Source organism: Priapulus caudatus, unplaced genomic scaffold (genome assembly GCF_000485595.1).
Source record: "Priapulus caudatus unplaced genomic scaffold, Priapulus_caudatus-5.0.1 Scaffold183, whole genome shotgun sequence".
Classification (NCBI taxonomy): domain Eukaryota; kingdom Metazoa; phylum Priapulida; class Priapulimorpha; order Priapulimorphida; family Priapulidae; genus Priapulus; species Priapulus caudatus.
Window position 1 is genome coordinate 98047 of NW_014577244.1, and position 21079 is coordinate 119125.

Genomic DNA, 21079 nt, shown 5'->3' on the forward strand with positions numbered 1-21079 from the left:
TCACCGACCAATCGGAGGGCGCTGCATTTGCCGATCGCTATGCGCATTGGGAATGGTACGTCACAGGTTTGGGTTACATTATTGTATCTACGTATGCAGTAGTACTGTACTACTGGTTCAATAAACTTACTTTAGTCAGTGATCGAACTATCACTAACACTAAGAGTAGCATGGGCATTGTCACGTTTGTGTGGCGAGTAATCACTCGGTGCTTTGGTTAAGCCTTATAACTATAAGGTTAACAAGAAAAGATCAAGGTTATACTTAGCTCTAGTACTATAGCCCGCTTACATTAACCTGCGGCAGTTAATGTAAGCGGGCTATAGTACTAGAGCTAGGTTATACTAATACTAATGCTGAGAGGGTCTATGTCCCCCAGGGTACTGCCAGAACGTACCCTGGGTACGGTCCGGTATACCGGGCCGTACCCTGGTACTAAATATTACTATCTAATATGCCGTTCCGTACCTCGCCTTCTCCATTAACGAGTCTAGGGAGTCGCCTACGCCTACTCCCTAACCCTAACCCTAACCCTATCCCTAACCCTAACCCTAACCCTAACCCTAACCCTAACCATAACCCTAACCTTAACCATATCAGCTAGATAGTTACTAGGGTACGTTCCGGTAACACCGGACCGTACCCAGGGTACTTTCCGGCAGTACCCTGTGGGACATAGACCCTATGAGCAATACTAATAGCAAAGATGGCTATAATTCAACCATATCAGATATACCCGAATAGCGATAGCGTGCCAAGACACATCTATACAAATGTACATTGTCTTAATTTACTCTTGAGTCCTGGTATTTAATCCAGGTAATTTACTCCTGGTACGTCTCGTAAAAAACTTGGCAATTGACAGACAAGTAGTACCAGTGGCAGTACAGGCTCTATGATATCCTCTCTCGTCATAGTAGCTTACTATAGGGCTCATAGGGTCTATGTCCCTCAGGGTACTGCCGGAACGTACCCTGGTAACTATTTGATATGGTTAGGGTTAGGGAGTAGGCGTAGGCGACTCCCTAGACTCGTTAGTGGAGTAGGCGAGGTACGGTCCGGCATACAGTAAAAACCCGCGTATAAGAACATAGATTTTAAGAACATGTTAGGCTAAAATTTCCCATTTAGACCCCTTTACATAAGAACCTGTTTTAGGCTAAGATTTTAAAGTAGGTTCTTAATTTTCCATGCAGATGAAGACTTAAAAAGAAACACAGGTAAAATAAAAAAGACGAGCTCAACAATATCGATGCAATAGCAATGCCAATGCCAATGCCAATGCCAATTTGCTCAACAATAACAATGCCAGCACCCTGGCATTGTTATTGAGACACAGTACTGCATTATTTACATATACAGTAAAAACCCGCATAAAAGAACACGTCGATTAAGAACACTCAGGCTGAAATGCGGTCAACAAATTGCATATACATAAGAACACATTCAGCCTGAAAAATAAAAATTGTTCTTATATAAAAAAAACAACATGTGCAACAACTAAACTCTCCATATAACACCTTATACACATAACACTACTGTACTGGTAACACATGCATCACAGCCACTAAGCCCGCGCGTAGCGCGGGTTTCAGCTAGTACATATTAAAAGTAGAAACAATTAAGAACCTATTTAAGAACCTTTTGAGCCTAATTTTTCAGTAAGCACCATTTATATAAGAACATGTTGAGGCTAACTTGGAAAAATATATGTTCTTATACGCGGGTTTTTACTGTATTAGATAGTACCAGGTTACGTTCCGGCAGTACCCTGGGGGACATAGACCCTATGAGCAATAGCAATAGCAAAGATGGCTAATTCAACCATATCAGATATACCCGAATAGTGATAGCGTGCCAAGACAGATAGATCTATACAAATGTACATTGTCTTAATTTATTTTTGCCTTACTAGGTTTACTGAGTTCAGTGCATGCATGCATTGAGAGCTATTTTGATGAACAACGGTGATGCAATTCTGTCATTTTCAGAATACACAAGATGGGAGGTGTGAACACGAAGGAGGTAGTTGAGGCACTTGATGCGACAGATAGCAGAACAACGCCTCCTCACATGGGAAGAAAAACAATCCTCAGCACAGATCCAAGATCACCAACTGAGGAGATATGTCGAACACCAATAGTAGTAAGCATATTTACGTAAAGGTTGTTATCAATCTTTATAGAAGAAATTCCTTCTATAAATGGGTATGTTTGTGGGTACATGGTTGCGTGCATCTGTGGGTGAGTGCATGCATGAGTGTGTGTAGGCCTACACAACGCATGCGTGCGTGCACACCCGCCTGTTATCGGCTCCTGTCTCTCAGCTTGAGCGTGCCCGTACGCGTGCGCGGTAGATGCAGTATAAAGTACAGTGTGTTGAAGTACGGTACTGATATATCGACCCTCTCGATCGAGCCTTCCTGAAGGACAGGCATCAAGGCCCCGAAGGTCGCGCACGGTATTGGCGGGCAAAATACAGGCTGTGGATGTCTGTTTGGCTATTATAAGTCAAGGTACCGAGGGACTTTGTCAAACTTTTGTAACTTTTCCAGTAGGCAAGATGAAATTGGGAAAAACAACTCTATTATCGGCTCTATTCCCCCTTCCGGCTCTCCTCCATGAAATATTCCCGTTCTTCTATTTCTATGCATTTTCTTTAAACGATCATACAAAATACATATAGACATAATATTTAACTTTCTACCACAAAAAGTGGGGGGGCCCGGCCCCCCGCCCCCGTTAACGCGCCGCCCCTGGTAAACACTATCAAAAAATCTAATCCTTATATATATAAATCAGTGAGTAAGATACCTTTATCTACTCCTGATATAATACTATCCACGATGCAGGATGCCGCTGGAATGAATTTACGATGGCTACGATGATTGGACAGTTTTTGTCCAATCACAGTGCAACACAAGGTGACGTTGTTTAACATGAACGTGAACTTGCCTTGCCACTGTCTGATTTCATGAAATACCATTTTTACCACTGTTGAGCGTACGTATCGTGACACACCGTTATTATGAAACTGGCGCGGAATTTTGTTTGTGAACGAGTAGTGAACTTATGTACGATTCTTCGTCGCGTGTGCTGTTATGAATAGATGTATATTACTGGTGGTGTGCTCGTGGTGTGAGTGTAAATAAGCGCCTGCTAATCTGTACCATATCAAAATCCAGAAGTCATCATAATCATAGTCAATCATCATAAATCTAAAGTGTAAGTAAAAATAAAACCTATGCTATGCCTATATGGTAAAACTCGTTTAGCGACTAGAGTACATCCGTAGCTGAGCTGTGTGCTTGGCCTATCACTAGTATCAGTAAAACATTGCGCAACTTTTCATGGAAATTCATACCAATTGCTCAACTTCCTGAATATGTATATGGTATACCGTATCATATGCAGTAGATACAATAATGTACCAACACAGTTAGGTGGTAGCGGTTAACGCGTCGCTATTGGTTTTCTGTGGAGGAAATTCACGCGGAACCGCCTGAGTGGTGCGTTTGCAGAGACTAGAACTTCCAAACTGGTGTTTATTCTCAACACGAACCTTCTCCGTATCTTGGACTTACTATTGTATCACCAGATACTCTGTATAACTAATATAACTGTTACAAAAATTCAAGTGCCGAGCGGCGAATACCAACTGGAAGCGTCATTTCTGTGACCTGTGACGTACTTCGGTTTGAAAGAGCGGATTCACCAACCCAATCGGGAGGCGCTGGCATTGCAACACACACACACATACACACACAAACGAACAAACAACACACACACACACACATACACACACAAACGAACAAACAACAAACACACACACACAAACACACGTACATAGATTTATACATGCATACATACATGCACGCACATGCCAAATTGGACAACCGTACGTTTGGCACGTGCTGTAGGCATGCCAGTGCTAGGGGGGTCTGGGGGCATCCCCCCCCCCAGAAAATTTTGAAATATTTAAGCCATTTTCCTGCAATCTGAGGCATACTGTGGGCCATATTCTCATGTCTAATGACACTATCTCAACCCTAGACTCAACCCTACAAGTTAGGATTCAAAACACTTTTCATGACTTTTCAGAGAGCGTACACAGTTAGGTTACTATAGTAATAATACATGTATTAAAACACAGGTAAGAATTGCAATTTCTCACAATTTCACGTGATTTTGTATGTTTGCAACCATACTTTTTGGCTATTTGTGAGTCTGGAAACATTTTCTTGAAGAGTTTATTAATTTGCATGGTCTGCCCCCCTCAAAGGCACATTGTGTTCAATTAAATAATCCGTAAATCTCACTTCTGCGTCAAGACAGACAATTCTCTATCTGCTGCAAAGAAGCTTGATATATTGGGTGTAGATTCCACTGCACCCGCATAGCACTTGTACTTTTGAGAGACTATATGCTTCTGGCAGTCACTCCTTCCTCCGTGCCCCACTTGAAAGTCTGTCTTGCATACCATGCAATAGCCACGATTAACACTGAATTGTACTGTAGGCTATACAGTTTTACATACATTTAAAAAACTCATTTCTCATGCATTATGCTAAAATTGAAACAATCACATTTCTTTCTTTTTTCTTCTTCTTCCTTCTTTCTTTTTTTCTTTTTTTTTGAATCTCAGGAGGGGATATTTGTACAGGCCATCCCCCCCTCCTTCAAGAGTGGAGGGGATGCATCCCCCCATCCCCCGGGATTTACGCCCCTGGTGCGAATCACTTAAAGAGCGCGCGGAGCGCGCTTCCTAGGGGGTGGGTGCAGGGAGGGGGGAGTTTCCCCCCTCCCGCGCGAAGCGCGGAAGCTCTGACGTTTCATTAAATTATTAGAGAAAGAAGACAATTCGTTGTACCTTTCTCGACTCTTAATCCTAAATTTTCAAAAATAATATTGGATTTATTGTTAAACAAGATTTCGATTTTGTTTAGGATATCTTCGGAAAAAGATCGAGCATCATGCATGTGATAAATATATTGACGTTTAAATCAACCAATCACCAAACAATCAGCATTTCATCATAAGATTTCCATAATTGCTAGCAGGACAATACGAATAAAGAAGTAAGTAAAGAAATAAGAATAAACAAGTAGCACGTAGAGAACCCGACCCGCTGTACACAAAATATCCTTAGAGCTCAATAGTCATATTATTGTGTAGGAACGCATGATATGTTATGCCGAGCTGGATGAAAGGCGAACTGCGCTGGGCTCAAAGCTCATTTCACAAAATATTTTTAAATAATTAAAAGATATCTGTTGTTTCTTTTATAATCTTTTTAACACAGTCTTTGTCATTTGTCGTTCTGTTATCGGCTCCTGTCTCTCAGCTTGAGCGTGCCCGTACGCGTGCGCGGTAGATGCAGTATAAAGTACAGTGTGTTGAAGTACGGTACTGATATATCGACCCTCTCGATCGAGCCTTCCTGAAGGACAGGCATCAAGGCCCCGAAGGTCGCGCACGGTATTGGCGGGCAAAATACAGGCTGTGGATGTCTGTTTGGCTATTATAAGTCAAGGTACCGAGGGACTTTGTCAAACTTTTGTAACTTTTCCAGTAGGCAAGATGAAATTGGGAAAAACAACTCTATTATCGGCTCTATTCCCCCTTCCGCTCTCCTCCTGTATTCCCTTTTCTATTTCTTGCATTTCTTTAACGATCATACAAATACATATAGACATAATATTATTTCTACCACAAAAAGTGGGGGGCCCGGCCCCCCGGCCCCCCGTTACGCGCCGCCCCTGGTAAACACTATCAAAAAATCTAATCCTTATATATATAAATCAGTGAGTAAGATACCTTTATCTACTCCTGATATAAATCCTATCCACGATCAGATGCGCTGGTAATGATTTACGATGGCTACGATGATTGGACAGTTTTTGTCCAATCACAGTGCAACACATAGGCTTGACGGTGTGTTTAACATTTGAACGTGAACCCTGCCTTGGCCACTGGTACTGATTTCATGAAATACCATTTTTACCACGTTGGTACGTATGTGAACGACCGTTATTATGAAACTGGCGCGGAATTTTGTTTCCGGTGACCACGGCAAGTATGCAGGGAACTATGTACGATTCTTCGTCGCGTTGTGCTGTTATGAATAGATGTATATTACATGGTGAGGGGTGTGACTGCGTGTGTGTGTGTGTAAATAAGGCCTGCTAATCTGTAGCCATAGTCAAAGTCAAAGTCATCATAATCATAGTCAAGTCATCATAAATCTAATTGTGTAAGTTCAAAAACTAAAAGAGCCTATCTGATGCCTATATGTGAAAACTCGTTTAGCGACTATGAGTACATCCGTACTGCTGAGTCCTGAGCTGTGTGCTTCGGCCTATCACTGGCTATCAGTAATAAACACTTGCCGCAACTTTCATGCGAATTTCATACCAATTGCTCAACTTCCTGAATATGTATATGTAGTGACCGTTATCATATGCGAGTAATACAAATAATGTTAACCAAACACAGCTTAGGGTGGTAGCGGTTACAACGCGTCGCTATTGGTTTTCTGTGGAGGAAATTCACGCGGAAGCCTGAGTGGTGCCGTTTGCAGAGACTAGAACTTCCAAACTGGTGTTTATTCTCAACACGAACCTTTCTCCGCGTATCTTGGACTTACTATGTATCACCAGATACTCTGTATAACTAATATAACTGTTACAAAAAATTCAAGTGACGAGCGGCGAATACCAACTGAGCGTCATTTCTGTGACCTGTGAGCGTTACTTCGGGTCTTGAAGAGCGGATTCACCAACCCAATCGGAGGCGCTGGCATTGCAGATCGCTATGGCGCATGGAATGGTACGTCACCAGGTATCTGGGTTACATTATTGTAGTCTACGTATGCGAGTAGTACTGTACGGTACTGCGTGTCACATAAACTTACTTTTAGTCAGTGCATCGGAACTATCCACTAACCACTATCGAGCGTTAGCATGGGCATTGTCACGTCCTTGTCAATGGTTTGAGCCGAGTTAATCGACTCGGTCGCTTCTTGGTTACAAGCCTTTCTTATAACTATAAGATGTTAACAAGAACAGATCAAGGTGCGTATACTTAGCTCATAGGTACTATACAGCACCGCTATCACATTAACCTGCCCCTACGAGGCCAAGTCTAATGTAAGCGGAGGCTATAGTACTAGAGCTAAGTTTTTATACTAATACTAATGCTGAGAGGGTCTATGGTCCCCAGGGCTACTGCCAGAACGTACCCTGGCGTACGGTCCCGGTATTATACCGGGCCGCTACACCTCGGGCTACTTAAATGATTGACTTATCAATATGCCGTTGCCAGCTACCTCGCCTTCTCCATTAACGAGTCCTAGGGATCGCCTACGCCCTACTACCCCCTAACCCTACCCTAACCTTTATTCCTCTAAACCCTAACCGTCAATCCCTAACCCTAACCATAACCCTAAATCCTGTAACCATGATCAGCGTAGCATAGTTACTAGCGGTTACGTTCTCGGGGTAAACACCGGACGTAACCCATGGAGTACTTTCCGGCAGTACCCTGTGGGGAGCATAGACCTATGAGCACAATACAATAGCAAAGATAGCGCTATAATTCAACCGATATCAGATATACCCGAATAGCCGGGATAGCGGTGCCAAGACACAATCTATACAAATGTAGACATTGTTCTTAATTCTACTCATTGAGTCCTGGTGATTTAATCCACCAAGGTAAATTTACATCCTGAGCGTACTCTCGCGGTAAAAAACTTGGCCCAATCTGACAGACAAGTATGTCTACCAAGTGGCCACAGGCTCTTCATTGATATCCTCTCCGTCATTGAGTAGCTTACTATAGGGCTTTCATAGCGGTCTATGTCCCTCAGGGCGGTAGCTTGCCGGAACGTCACCCTGGTAAACTATTTGATATGGTTAGGGTAGGGCAGTAGGCCGTAGGCGAAACTCCGTAGAACTCGTTAGTGGGAGTAGGCGACGGCGGCGGGTACGGATCCGGTCATCATACAGTTAAAAACCCGCGTATAAGCACATCAGAATTTAAGCGAACATGTTAGGGCTACAATTCCCAGTTTGACGATCCCCTTACATGAAGAACCTGTTTTAGGCTGAAGATTATTAAAGTAGGTTCTTTGAAATTTTCCATGCCAGACTAGAAGACTTAAAAAGAAACACAGGAAATAAAAAAGACGAGCTCAACACACAGTCGATGCAATCTTAGCAATTGCCCGAATGCCAATTGCAATGGCCAATTGCTCAACAATCAGACAATGCCAGCCACCCTGGCATTGTTATTGAGGCAACACAGTACTGCATTATATTACATAGGTACAGTGAAAAACGCGCGCATAAAAGAACACGATCGGATTAAGAACACTCAGGCTGAAATGCGGGTCAACAATTGCATATACATAAGAACACATTCAGCCTGCAAAAAAGTCAAAATTGTTCTGTATATATAAACCAAAACATGGTGCAACAACTTAACTCTCCACGCTATAACCACTTATACACATAACAACGTAAGTACCTTACTGGTAACACATGCATCACAGTCACTTGAAGGCCCGCGCGTCGTAGGCGGTTCAGCTAGGTACATATTAAGACAGTAGCAACAATTAAGAACCGTATTTTAAGAAACCTTTCTGAGCCTAATTTTTCAGTAAAGCACCTTGTATATAAAGAACATGTCTGAGGCTGAACCTTGAAAAACATATATGTTCTTATACGCGGCGTTTACTGTATTAGATAGTACCAGGTTACGTCCCGGCTGAGTACCCTGAGGTGACATAGAACCTGATGAGCAGAGTGAGGCAAATAGCAGAAGATGGCTAATCTCGCCATATCAGATATACCGAAGTAGTGCAGTAACGGCGTGCCCAAGACTAAGATCCTATACAAATGTACATTGTCCTTAATTTATTGTTTGCCTACGTAGGTTTACTGAGTTCAGTGCATGCATGCATTGGAGAGCTATCTTTCATGAACACAACGGGAGCGGTGATGCAATTCTGCTCGATCTTCCAAGGAATACAGCGAAGATTGGAGGCGGCCCCCGGATGCCCAGTCGAACACGAAGGAGTGTAGGTTGGAGGCACTTCGAGCTCGCGACACGCATAGCAGCAACAACGCACGCATCTCCACCGAGTGGGCCGCAAGTAAAAACACGATCCCTCAGCACAGATCCAAGCATCACCACAGCTGACGGACGATCATGCTCCGACCACCCAATGAGTAGTAACAGCATACTTTACAATTAAATGGTTTGTTCCTATTAATTACTTTATAGAAATGACACGATATCCCTTTCTCGATAACAGGGTAGTGCTTAGTTCTTGTTCCGTTGCGTACCATGGTTGGTGCATCTGTGGTTGGATGTGCATGCGATGACGTGTGTGCTACGGCCTACACACACGCATGCCCGTGAGCCGTCGCACACCCGCCACCACCACCACCACCGACCACCTGCCCGACAACACACCTACACACTTCGACCCCAACCCTGCCTCCACTACGTTCTCAGTACTGTTCACCTGTATATACGTTACCCCATGTTTGTGTATACCCCGTCACACGGACGGCGACCATCCGCCGGACCATCGCAGCGGCGACCGCTATACTGGCGACCAGAAGAAAATGTTAACCGAAGGTGCGCCGACAAACGCCGAAACAAACAACGCGGAGAAAACAGTTGTCCCAAATTTCAAATTACAAACTGAAAAAAACCGCGCTCCGTGCGTATCATACCGCGTTCTCACCGGCCGTGCGCGGCACCCCCGCATGACCTTCATCCTGCGCTTTATGGCCGTTTCTGATGAGAATACTATCCGGGCCTTCGCGGGACGACGGCTCGATCACTTGGCAGTCCTCCCGCGGTCTGGCGCTTTACCGGCCGCTCGATGGGGGCTTCTTACCGCCGCGTCTTCTACGTGCTACCCCGCGAGCTGCACGGCGACCCTACAGCGTTTCTACCCGTCTCTCACGGCGACTTATAGTAAGCTGCGTCAGATTTTTGCCGTCGAAAATTTCAACTGGCTATAGTTGATTGCGTGTCCGCTGTGAAATGTTAGGAAAGCACAATTTTGTCTTTGTGATCACAGACTCTCCGCAATCAAGCAGACAGATAAGCAAAGCGTTAGTTAATACAATTGTTATAAAATATGAAAGTGATATCACACGGTAGGCAAAATAATTAGTGAATATGCTGCGAATTATTGCATATATTCGTCTAACATACAGAATATTTACAATGAAATGAGCTGCTAAAACCGAAATTGAAAAAAATCACACAATTAAATCATCACTGGCATAATGTACATTGGACATAGCACACCAATAGACATGTATTCAAAGTCAGCTGAACGAGCATGTGCTATATCATTCGGTCTTGCCATGGCGCACTGACCAGGGCTGCTGAGTTGAGCAGTAGGAGCTTGGAGATATTCACGCTGCTTTCTTGGCAGCAAGATGCTATCTGTGTTTGGCTCCTTTTGCTGGTCGACAATCATGGCATATTGCGCATTTGCTGCCTCCGATGACTCCAGGCGACGAACCATGCGTTGGTGCCATCCTCGTGATCCAGGAAGCTGGCCCATTCTGCAGGGTAGATAGCGCATGCGCATCAAGTTGTGAAGGCGCAACACCATGCTCACAATGAGCCTTTCTGTGTCACAGCTCCTGCTTGCATTTTGGATGCCTAGGAGAATCTTGCCAAACGTTATTGTGTAGTATCGCGAATCCATCTCCACTATCCTCACTCCTCTGGAATATCCTCTGTAGGTTGCATATCCTCTGGCTCCTTTGTCAGGTTGCGTGACGCCGCGAGTAGGGCTTCATCAGATAGCTACGGAGCCCAAAGGAGTCACTCGCCAAGGATGAATGTTATGGCATGTTTACTGTCATCATTCGGAGGGAGTGATGGTTGCTGGAATACCATATTCGGATTCGTCAGCTAGGCACTCCTTCAGCTTCCAGGGATTCATTAATAAGATCATGGGGCATCTGACATGTAACCACTCACCTACCAACGTCTATCCACAGACAAGTTATAGCAGCATCTACCAGGGCCCATCAAAACAATTAGAAAGAGATCTCTTGGGAAGTTATCGATATAGGACTTCCATGTTGGCTGCTTTCCGGTATGGCAACGTGTTTGCCATCAAGGTCGCACCACATCCATAGGGACCATTCACAGCGACGTTCGAAGCTGTTCAGCACAACTTGCAATGCCCCATTCTGCAGCGAGGTAGTAGAGGCACTGGGATCACTTCATTTGGTATATCTACTATGGCCCGGCCAGACTTCTTCACTACGAAACGAAGAAGGTATTGGATGGGATTCTTGATGTCAAACTCTCATACTGCGCGTACATGTGCACCATATGCCAAGATGGCGCCAGAGTGGCTGCAAGCTTCAGCCTGGATCTATAGCTTTCTGTAGATTGGATATACCTGCCTTGGTGATTCTTGGATTAAGTCTGAGTGGAGCAGCTCATTCAAAACATACTCTGGTGGATCTGAGCGAAATTGTGGACAAGATGCAGGATCTTCGCTGCCTTCAACTCAGGCCATGAGGCGGTTGAAGTGCCCAAAACTGAAGAATCTTCGGACCATCACCTACGCATGGTCTAAAGCCCACATCTTCTTCGCTTTGCCCCCCCTTCTTTCGCCGTCTGATCGATGTTTTACAGTTCTGCAGCCACTCATTGTATGCTGCTGCCTGCTGCTTGCTGCCGCACAATAAGCAATAAGCTCCGGATATCTTTCTTGCCAATGATTCGGCATGAACACGACATACACGCCGAGGAAGACGACAGACACACTGGACGCCATGCGAAGTCCGCCGCTATGCAAATTTACCATTTCGCATGCCGTCTTTGCTAGCGTGTACTGCGCCGCTGGCTACCGGCCGCTTTCCATGCGACAGATGTACGGGCCTTGTACGGCGTTTATGGAGATGTTTACGCCGCTTGTCTCACGGACCTTGGCGAACCCCACGCGCCGTTCTTTTACCCGTTCCAGTCAGATCGGCCGAACGCTTGGCGTTTGTTTTGAACAGTGCGTCAAAACAAACGCCGTGACCTCCGGCGATCATGGCCATCATTGGCGTACCATGGCGACCACATGCGCGAAAGGCGGCTCTATGCGTTTCCACCCCGCGCTTATTACCGCCGCTTATGGCGAGGCCTGTGGGGCGCGCGTCCTGGTGCCATTTTCCGTCGCTAGGGAAGCCCGCCCGGCCAGGGTAGTGAAGCGCGCCACCCCGGCCTGATGACGGCCAGCACCGCACGAGCGGGTATTAGGTACACATTACCCTCGCCCGACATTGACATGCAATTACACATCCGCTGCCGGGTCGCGTCGCGCCCAGTGCCGCGGAGTGCGGCGGCTTAACGGCTCTCCGGCCGGCTCGCGGGGGAACAACGGCATCTGTTTTGCGCAACGCCATCTTGTACCCGGTCTCTCTGGATATTCTTCCTACAATCTGATAATCCCACATACTTCAACCTTCAAACTTTGTTTATAGTTATTCTGATATTACCTATTTTAATCAGCAATTGCATAGGCCAAATGGTATGCCTGTGTTTGACCTTGAACACTCCTTAAAGGGATTAGTTTACTCTAGGTTCTAGGGTTATTTTCAGTTAATTTAGGTTAAATTATTGCTATCATAAAAAGTTTCATGGTTTAATCACCATTAGAAATATTATTAGAAACAATGTTTAAAATGACAAGCGACTACAGTTTGATACAACTGACCGGTGGCCGCCACTTCAAAGCGCTACGATCTGATATAGTTAGCCGCAAACACTTCCAGCAAGGGCTAAGATCCGAGGCTTGGTGTTTTCTTCTATTTTGACTAATTTATAAAGAAAAGGATTTTAAATTATCGTAGTTAAACGACACTACTAGTTTCCAGGTGCGTATATTGATGGATCCAGAATTTGGTCCTAAAAGTGCAACATTCGTTTCGCGAGGTGTCGAAATAAGCGTCGCTGTCCCCGGATTGTCCGAGACAACCGCAGAATTTGTTGACCGGACAAGCCCTAACCCAGTTCTGAGGACATTGATAACCGGTGGACAACCGAAGACAAAAAAGTGACGAAAAAACGGCACTTTAGAATTTGTGTTCTCCAGGAGTTCTCCCAAGTAGCACTTATAGTCCTGACGGCCCGCAATGTAATCATATGGTGTGGGAAAGCCGACGACCGCATACTTAGCTGCAGTTTCCAACACTGGTATATGTTCAGGTTTTTTCTGATTTTAATGAGAGGTGGAACTCAGATTATTTGGAACCAGCATAACCAAGCAAGTTTTCACCACACATTTTGGTGACCTTTGTTATTGTCCATTACGTTATTTTGAATCCTTGCCCGTGGAGTGTTCTTTGGCCCCGATGCCAAACAAACAACATGCAATGGGGGATTCAATGTTGATCGAAAGTTAAAAAAAAGAGAATTGTGCGGAATGTCGAATGAAGGCCTGTACATGTACTCAAAAAAATGCTGCTGCAATATACCATCGTCTCGATCTACGATTTTTCAAAATTTTATGGGGCGCAGGACCATACCCTCACCCGCTTGTTGTTTCACCCCCTCTTGAAATCCCCAATGAGCCCGCCAGGATTGAACAATTACAATCTATACTTTGCGGAACAGAAACAATGAACAAAATGATCGCCCTTTTCACATGGCACCGAAACAACAACAGAAGATTGCAGAAAAGGTAGAGGAGCCGATATGATGTGGAGGCAGGGAGGCGTAGGAGCCATTTAAAATATTTCAAGTCATCCTGCCACTATTTGCGCAAGTTGCTAGTTTTTGGCCACCCTTGATTAAAAAATCCTGGCTACACCACTGTTTTTTTGCCGCGTGTTTTCTGACCATATTTATTTATCGTGGATTGAAAATAGGAGATTTGGGGATAATTTTTCTTGGGACAACCAGAAATTGGTGGCGGACAACCGATTTGATGCCTGGGTTGTCCGCAGGGAGGCAGGACCACAGTGATTGTTTAAATTATTTCGAAGCCACTGGTTCCTTGGGTGTTAAATTAAATGCCATTTAGCTTATGGAATATAATTGCACCTTTGTGATATAGGCCCTCGGTCTTGTAACGTTGCAAAATAAATCTTGGCAACATAACGCAACTTGTTTTCAAATCTGGCAGCACGGTCGCGGGTGTCATGGCGCCGTTCAAATTTCGTAGCGTTGATGTGTAATTAATTATAACAATCAAATTAGGTATCTGGTAACAAATACGCGTAGATGATTTGTTATACAGTAAATACAGTTATATGCAGTAAAGTCCTAGAGTCTACTATCCCTTTAAGTACATGGAGGCTTGATAAAGAATCATACATAAAGAAATATGAAATTTAATTATATTGTTTATTGTGGCCTAGCTACCAAGTGTAAATGTTTCGTGAATCGTAAACTAATCAGAGTTATTTTTATAATTAGATTTTTGATGTAATAACAGGCATGCTGGACATTATGAAAATAAAAGGTTGTGTGGGTTGTTAAAAGTAGGTGACCTATAAGTAAGAATTGAGATAACCAGAATCACCTATCATAGGAAAACATTTAGTTCCAGCAGGTGAACAAATGCAACCACATAATAATGGTAGATGCAGCTTCAGTTTTGAGTGAACACAGTAAACGCAAGAGCAACACGATGCCGCAACGAGGGAGGTGCCAAGGATATGACCGTAAACCCGTATATTTTAAGAACATGCATTGCACACACGAGTAGGGTAGGGGTTGGGCAGAAGCAGGAATTGTTATCATGCTGCATTACTGGCCTATTCCAGTAGTGCCTTAATTACTGGACCATTATTCGTTTTTACCTTCAAATAGCCAGCCAGATCTCAATGATCATGCATGAGGGATCACACTCGAAATGTATGCATGAACTCAACAATTTTTATTTGTAATGTCAGATTAGTTATATATACCATTACCTTCATGTAGGCTTACATGGTCTCACAAGATGAAATCATCATGTGTGGCTGATTGGTGAACCTTAGATATTATGTCTATGTCGTCCAGGATGTCGCAGCAATATGATTATTGTATTTGTATGGTTCACACAGTGCTGGCTGGAAGATGTGGTGAGAGGATAGAAGGAAGCATTATCAAATTAATCCAGGCAGAGATTGCCCTCGATTACTCATCGATGGCTGAATCTCGTCTTGATGTGTGGCCTTCGTTGAAAGCTCGTGAATTCTCACATCTGCCTATTCGAAAATAATTTCCCTGACCGCGCGTACCATGTCGTATAACGTTTCTGGCGGTACAGCTTCGAGTTCTAGTGCGCTACTAGTGCCTGCGATCTGTAATACAGGATGTACAAACGTACACGCAATACCGTGGTGTGTGTACACAGTGTCACATGCACTCATTGTGTAGGATTGACGCGCTCTGAGTACTTAGTAGAATGCGACCACCCTACCGCCACTGACTGTCTGCTGTTATTCCTGCAGCTCGGTCTCTATTCCCACAGCAGTGACGTCCTGGTCAGAATGCATGTGAAAATTTATAACTCGTATGCGCTCGTTTTTGGGCAGAAATTCTTCCGTTACGCTGTTACAACGAAACTCAATTACATTTCATCAATTTTTGAAGAAAAGCGTGCGGCGAACCAGACATGGTAGTGTCGATATTCCCCCCCCCCCTCACGCGTAGCTGTGCAGTGAAACACGTCGCATTGCAGATGAAGACCGAAACTAGACAGCCTTTTCTGATATGACTCTGACAGCTTAACACTAGCAGCAGCGCCCTGGCATGTACGTTTCCTGGATAGATTTTGGTTCTCCCAAATAAAATGAATAAAGGTGAAGTAGTCCTCGATTAAGCTCACATAGCAAGCCACGTGGGAGATGGCTTTCCCCCACGACACATACTTCGAAGCATAATTTGTAGAGTTAGTGAGTCATTGACAGTCTAGTATCGTGGAAATGCAGGAAACAATTAAGGTGAATGACACGTGTTGTATTACGGCTCGGGGAAAATATTCCCCATGGCTATTTACACGTTTGGTAATTTTTTATGAGCAGTGAACCATAAGGAACATGTTAATTTAGACCCCCAAGACGTACACACTGTGAGCATGGGGTTATGTTCGTTACAGGTTGACAACTCTCCCAGCATCGACACGCCAAGCTCATCAATAATTGCTCACCGATCCCGTGTTCTGGAGGAAGACCCAAGGTCACCGTCCATTGAGGTCAGCAGGACTCCGATACAGGTATGTAGGTTTTGTTATGGTGGGGGTTGGAATTGGAAAGTATTATTTGCGCAAAAACTGAATTCTGAGGCCGGGGGATTGTGGCCTGCATAATTGTTGTTATTTAGTGCTCCTTGGATGCGTTTTTTGCCTTATTTTTACTGTATTGTTTCAAAAAATAATAAAATCTGAAATGTAAAAATCTAAATAAATAACCTATTTTATGTGGAGAAAAAAGTAATGGGAATGAAAAACGTAAGCTAGGCTACCCAAGGCCATCGTTTAATATCAAGAAAGCACAGCCCGTATGGATGACTAGTCTCTTGGTTAAAGATATCCATCTAAGTCAGCTCGGCCGATGTGCTATTGATGTTTATATACCCCGTTCACGATTTCAGAATTTGTTACTCTATTAAAAATTTTGTTTGGAGGAATATACTTTACTGCGACACACACATTGTTTAAAATTAATTTTTCAGCTGTTGTAATTGAACTGTAACACAGAAGAAAGATTAATATCTGTGATATTTCCCTAGTTACCGTTTGTATTGATATTAACAGGAGTAAGATAATATAGGTATATCCTATATTATCTTACTCCTGATATTAACACAATGAGAATGGTAACTCGTGTGAATAATTAATCTTATTTTTAATGATTCATGCATTTGAAGTGGGCAGTGAGCACTATTCAACTGTGTAAGACAGTTGTATCGGGGTGCAGGTGCTAGGATGAAAAAGGCACGAAGGACAAAACATTGGCCCGTGCAGATGTCCCAATTAGTAATTATTAATGCAGCAAGTCTGTGGTTTCCCTAACCCGAAGCACCTCCGCACCGACATGCATTGCTACTACTATACTTAGCTGTTGCACTGCTGTTACTGCTACCGCTACTGCTACTGCTATTGCTACTGCTACTGCTATTGCTACTGTGCTACGGCTGCTGCAACTGTTACTGCTACTGCTATTGCTACTGTTACTGCTATTGCTACTGCTACTGGTATGGCTGCTGCAACTGCTACTGCTATTGCTACTCCTACTGCTATTGCTCCTACTACTGCCGCTTCTGGTGGTCGGCTGTCATGGCCCTTGTCCCTAAGTAATAGCGCTAGAAGTACAAACAGAGAGAAAACGTTCTCTGATGATTTTTATTGGATGATTGTGTTTTCGCACAGAACCTTGCTGTAATTCCTGGGCTGGAAGTGCATATTTTAATGAATATATATATAAATATATTCTATCGAATAGAATAGAATTGCGTACAATAGTAACCTCCCCGCGCCCACGCCAAATACTGTTACCTAAACAGAGGCAACACGCAGTTTCCACTAGCATTCATTAGTGTACGTATTCTGAACTGCTATCTAGACCTTCTAGGAAACATCCAATCGAATCTAATGACATCACGCTGGAAACGTTTTATTGCGTGAAATAATTTATGCGCACGCACGCACGCACGCACGCACGCACGCACGCACACACACATCACTAATCAGCTGCGTTATGGTGAGTAATTAGTCGTCGAGGGACTGGCTGCTTTCTCTGTGCATCTGGACACTGCGATACGTCGTCACGACATCGCAGCGTTACTCATCGCCGACTGAGGCACTTTGAAGAGCAGACGGCTGTGTCAAGTCTTGGCTTTCGTGTGTTCTGGTGAGAAAGGGAGGGGAGAGAGCGAAAAACTTGAGAGACATATAGGGAAGCTCGTGAGCTCGTGTAACAGGCACGTGTGATCGTAATAGTGTGTCCAGGTTCGTTGTAGAACAGATATGTGGGCAATTGCACTTAAGCCACAAACAGTATAATTAATGCTATAACCACGTAATTACTACGGTAACTCTATTCTTTAATGAACAACACCATATTGACAAATACATAAAGTACATATGTGACTACGCATGCCAATAATCAAAGACGCGTTACAAGTGGTTCATATCTTACGACCTAGCAGGAGGGTCCTCTTGTCAGTTGGCGGCGGCAACGGTAGCAGCGATCAGCAGGTGGTTCCTCTTGTCAGTTAGCGGCGGCAACAGTAGCAGCGATCAGCAGGTGGGTTCAGTGGGTGCTAGCAGCGACGTGAACTGGTAGGCACCGTGGAACTGTGTCTGTCTTCTTGTCGAAACTGTTCGGTATTTATACAACTGGAGGAATGCGTGACCCGAGCGTGGTCAAGGCCTTGTTGCGTGCGGTGGTGCAATCCTGTCGTCCTTCTCCAGACTTTATGGACAACTGAAGGTGAGAGTTTCTTTCTCTAGCGAGAGAACGACAGTCGGAGTCCGCGCATATATGATGGAGGCATCGATAGAACTTTCTCGAAGCCTTCGTCGGGTAGCCTTCTATCGGTACTAAAATGTCATAGTGTCGCCACCGCTGATGCCACGTGCACTCCACGTGTTCGACTCCCAATGCTGTGGGTATGGCACAGATTTGACCCTGGTTGGGTTGTGCGACACCGGTGTTAGAGGTCCCGCTGTGTCACGCACGCGCGACGCGGCCGGCGTGCGCGGCTTGTCATAAGACTCGTAGCAGTCGTCACTTGAGCGGGTCGTAACTTTTACTCGTGTTCTAGTGACTCAGTTTCTCGGGATGGCTGGGTGCATGGCGTCCTTCGCTTGTTACCTTGGCTGTTACTAAAATAACCTATGACGGGATCTGCTTACGTTTAATGACCCGTGTCGCTGGGTTTTTATACTAGGTTAAATAATTCGATATCAACGTCATTACAGACAGGCAGACAAACAGATAGACAGACGGACGGACATGCAGACAGACAGACAGACAGTCAGATTCAGAGTTGGTTTCTCGCTGCGTGGACAAATTTGCGTTGCTTTTTCGGCGGGACAACGCGAGCTAGACCGCGTGATAATTCTGGTTTTCTCGGCGGCGGCGGCGGCGGCGGCGGTTGTTTGTCAGGCGGAAGCTGAGGAGCGGAGGCGCGCTCTCGCGCGTTATTGTGCGCGCGGAATTCACGCTCGCATGCTTATGACCCTAGCATTCGTACTGTTTCTCTGCGGTGCGGGTAGCTGTGCTATACGTACAAAGCTATGCTGTGTTTACCCACAGAAGCGCATGCAACATGGCAATTTTACGTGCATGCAGTTCCATATGTTGTCATCATTCAAGGTTTCCTTGAAGAGCGGATGTGTTATGACATACGTAAGCAGCCTGAAGGGACATTGCCATCCTCTGGTCAGAATATCTTTAACTTAGATTATGTTGTATATAATGCCTGATAATACTTCGAAGCAGGACACTTGGCATGTGCAACCCATAAAGTTCTTTGGGCCTACCAAATGAAAGGTCATCAGATGCTGATAGATACGAGAATTGCCAGAGACGAGTGCCTCTGAGAGACATGTATGTTTATTGCGATCGGTTAACTGGCGTTGAACGCCGCCGACTGTTGCAGGGCGGTAGGAACAGTATAGTTTGTTGCACAGTGCGAGCATCACGTCCCGGTGACACCGTATCCACGGTTCGGTTTATCTGTAGAAAGCTCAACTTCTGCTTCATTCATATCCTGTGAACGCTGTCCCAGGTCTTTGGTGATTGTTACCATGGCAACCTCAGCCCCGTTTTTGATTTTGTTACGCAGCACCCATTTTGAGTTTTTCATATCCATTTTACCGGGAATCAGGTTGGAATGCTGTATCCCATAATTCCATAACCATGTCGCACGTAGAAGTGTTATTTTCAAACTGAGAACGACCTAGCAACGTACAGCGGGTGGAATGCAGGAGTGGGACGGGTGGGACCCTGCATACCACGTACCACTTCATTTGTTCTAATGGGCGCGATGGAAAAATAAATTAAATGCAAAATTCTTATGTAATGGAAATTACGGTGAATATTGATCTGCGATATTATGCTGTACTTCTAACCACTCTTTCACTGCAAAATATTTGTTGGCATGCACGTGATTAGTAGTCCGGAGATGTAGACATGCTCATCCCCGAATGTATGTTATTCTTGTATCACAGCTCAGTCACCAAATTAAACTGGAAAGTGAAACCAAATGTATGTTTAATGAGAATATCTATATCTTGAATTCCACAAATTAATGAGATGGGCTGTTCTAACCGTGCAAATATTTATAAGTGCAATCAACATTTTTACGGGCCTTCACTTAGCCGTAAACCGTCCGATGGCGACGTCACGTGATTTGATAAGTCCTTGAACCAATCGGGATTTGGTTGATAGGCTTGACGAGCCGGAAACAATGCGACAGACGCGAACCTTCTTCACGAGCTATACATGGGTGGCAACGTCTATGGGCTATGCAATACTCATTACACAGAATACGCGTTTTCATGCTCCACTTGCCCTCTAGATTTCTCTCTCGCTCTCGCTTTTTTTTTATTCGCTCTGCCTGCCTCCCCCAATCTGCCCTCTCTTTCTTCCCTCTTTCCTTTCTCCCTTTCTCCCCTCATCGCACACACTCTCTTCCTCATCAAGCGCTCTCGCGTGAACTCTTGTCATTCCTGCTTCTCCCCTTTCTTTTTCTTTCTATCTCCTCTTCTCGTTCTATCCTGCAGTGGTGTTTAATTTCAGCGTACAGAATCTTAGAGAGTAAACGTCGAGAATGACAATATCTAAGCGAGCGATTTCTTCCGATATTGCCTGGCAGTCAGTCGCCCGCGCACATACGCGCCAGCTAGCGGATCAATAGTAGCAGAACGCGTGACGGCGCGAGTCAATCACTATGCTGCACGACTCTTCACAGTCTCCTCACAGCCTCACAGCGCCCTCGCCGTCTCATCACAGTCTGCTCGCCGTTTTCTCACTGCCTCACAGTCTCCTCACAGCCTCACAGCGCCCTCACCGTCTCCTCACACTCTTCTCACCGCCTCA

General features: G+C 44.7%; 1 protein-coding gene across 1 annotated transcript in view; it reads left to right on the forward strand.

Moving 5' to 3' along the window:
* Nucleotides 1-1994: 1994 nt before the first annotated feature.
* LOC106806869 (cell division cycle-associated protein 3-like) overlaps nucleotides 1995-21079 on the forward strand; it is a gene marked incomplete at its 5' end in the record, with an annotated part of 29601 nt that continues 10516 nt past the window's right edge. Inside the window, 2 exon segments of the mRNA XM_014809006.1 lie at nucleotides 1995-2145; nucleotides 16129-16245. Of these exon segments, the coding sequence (XP_014664492.1) occupies nucleotides 1995-2145; nucleotides 16129-16245 (268 nt within the window).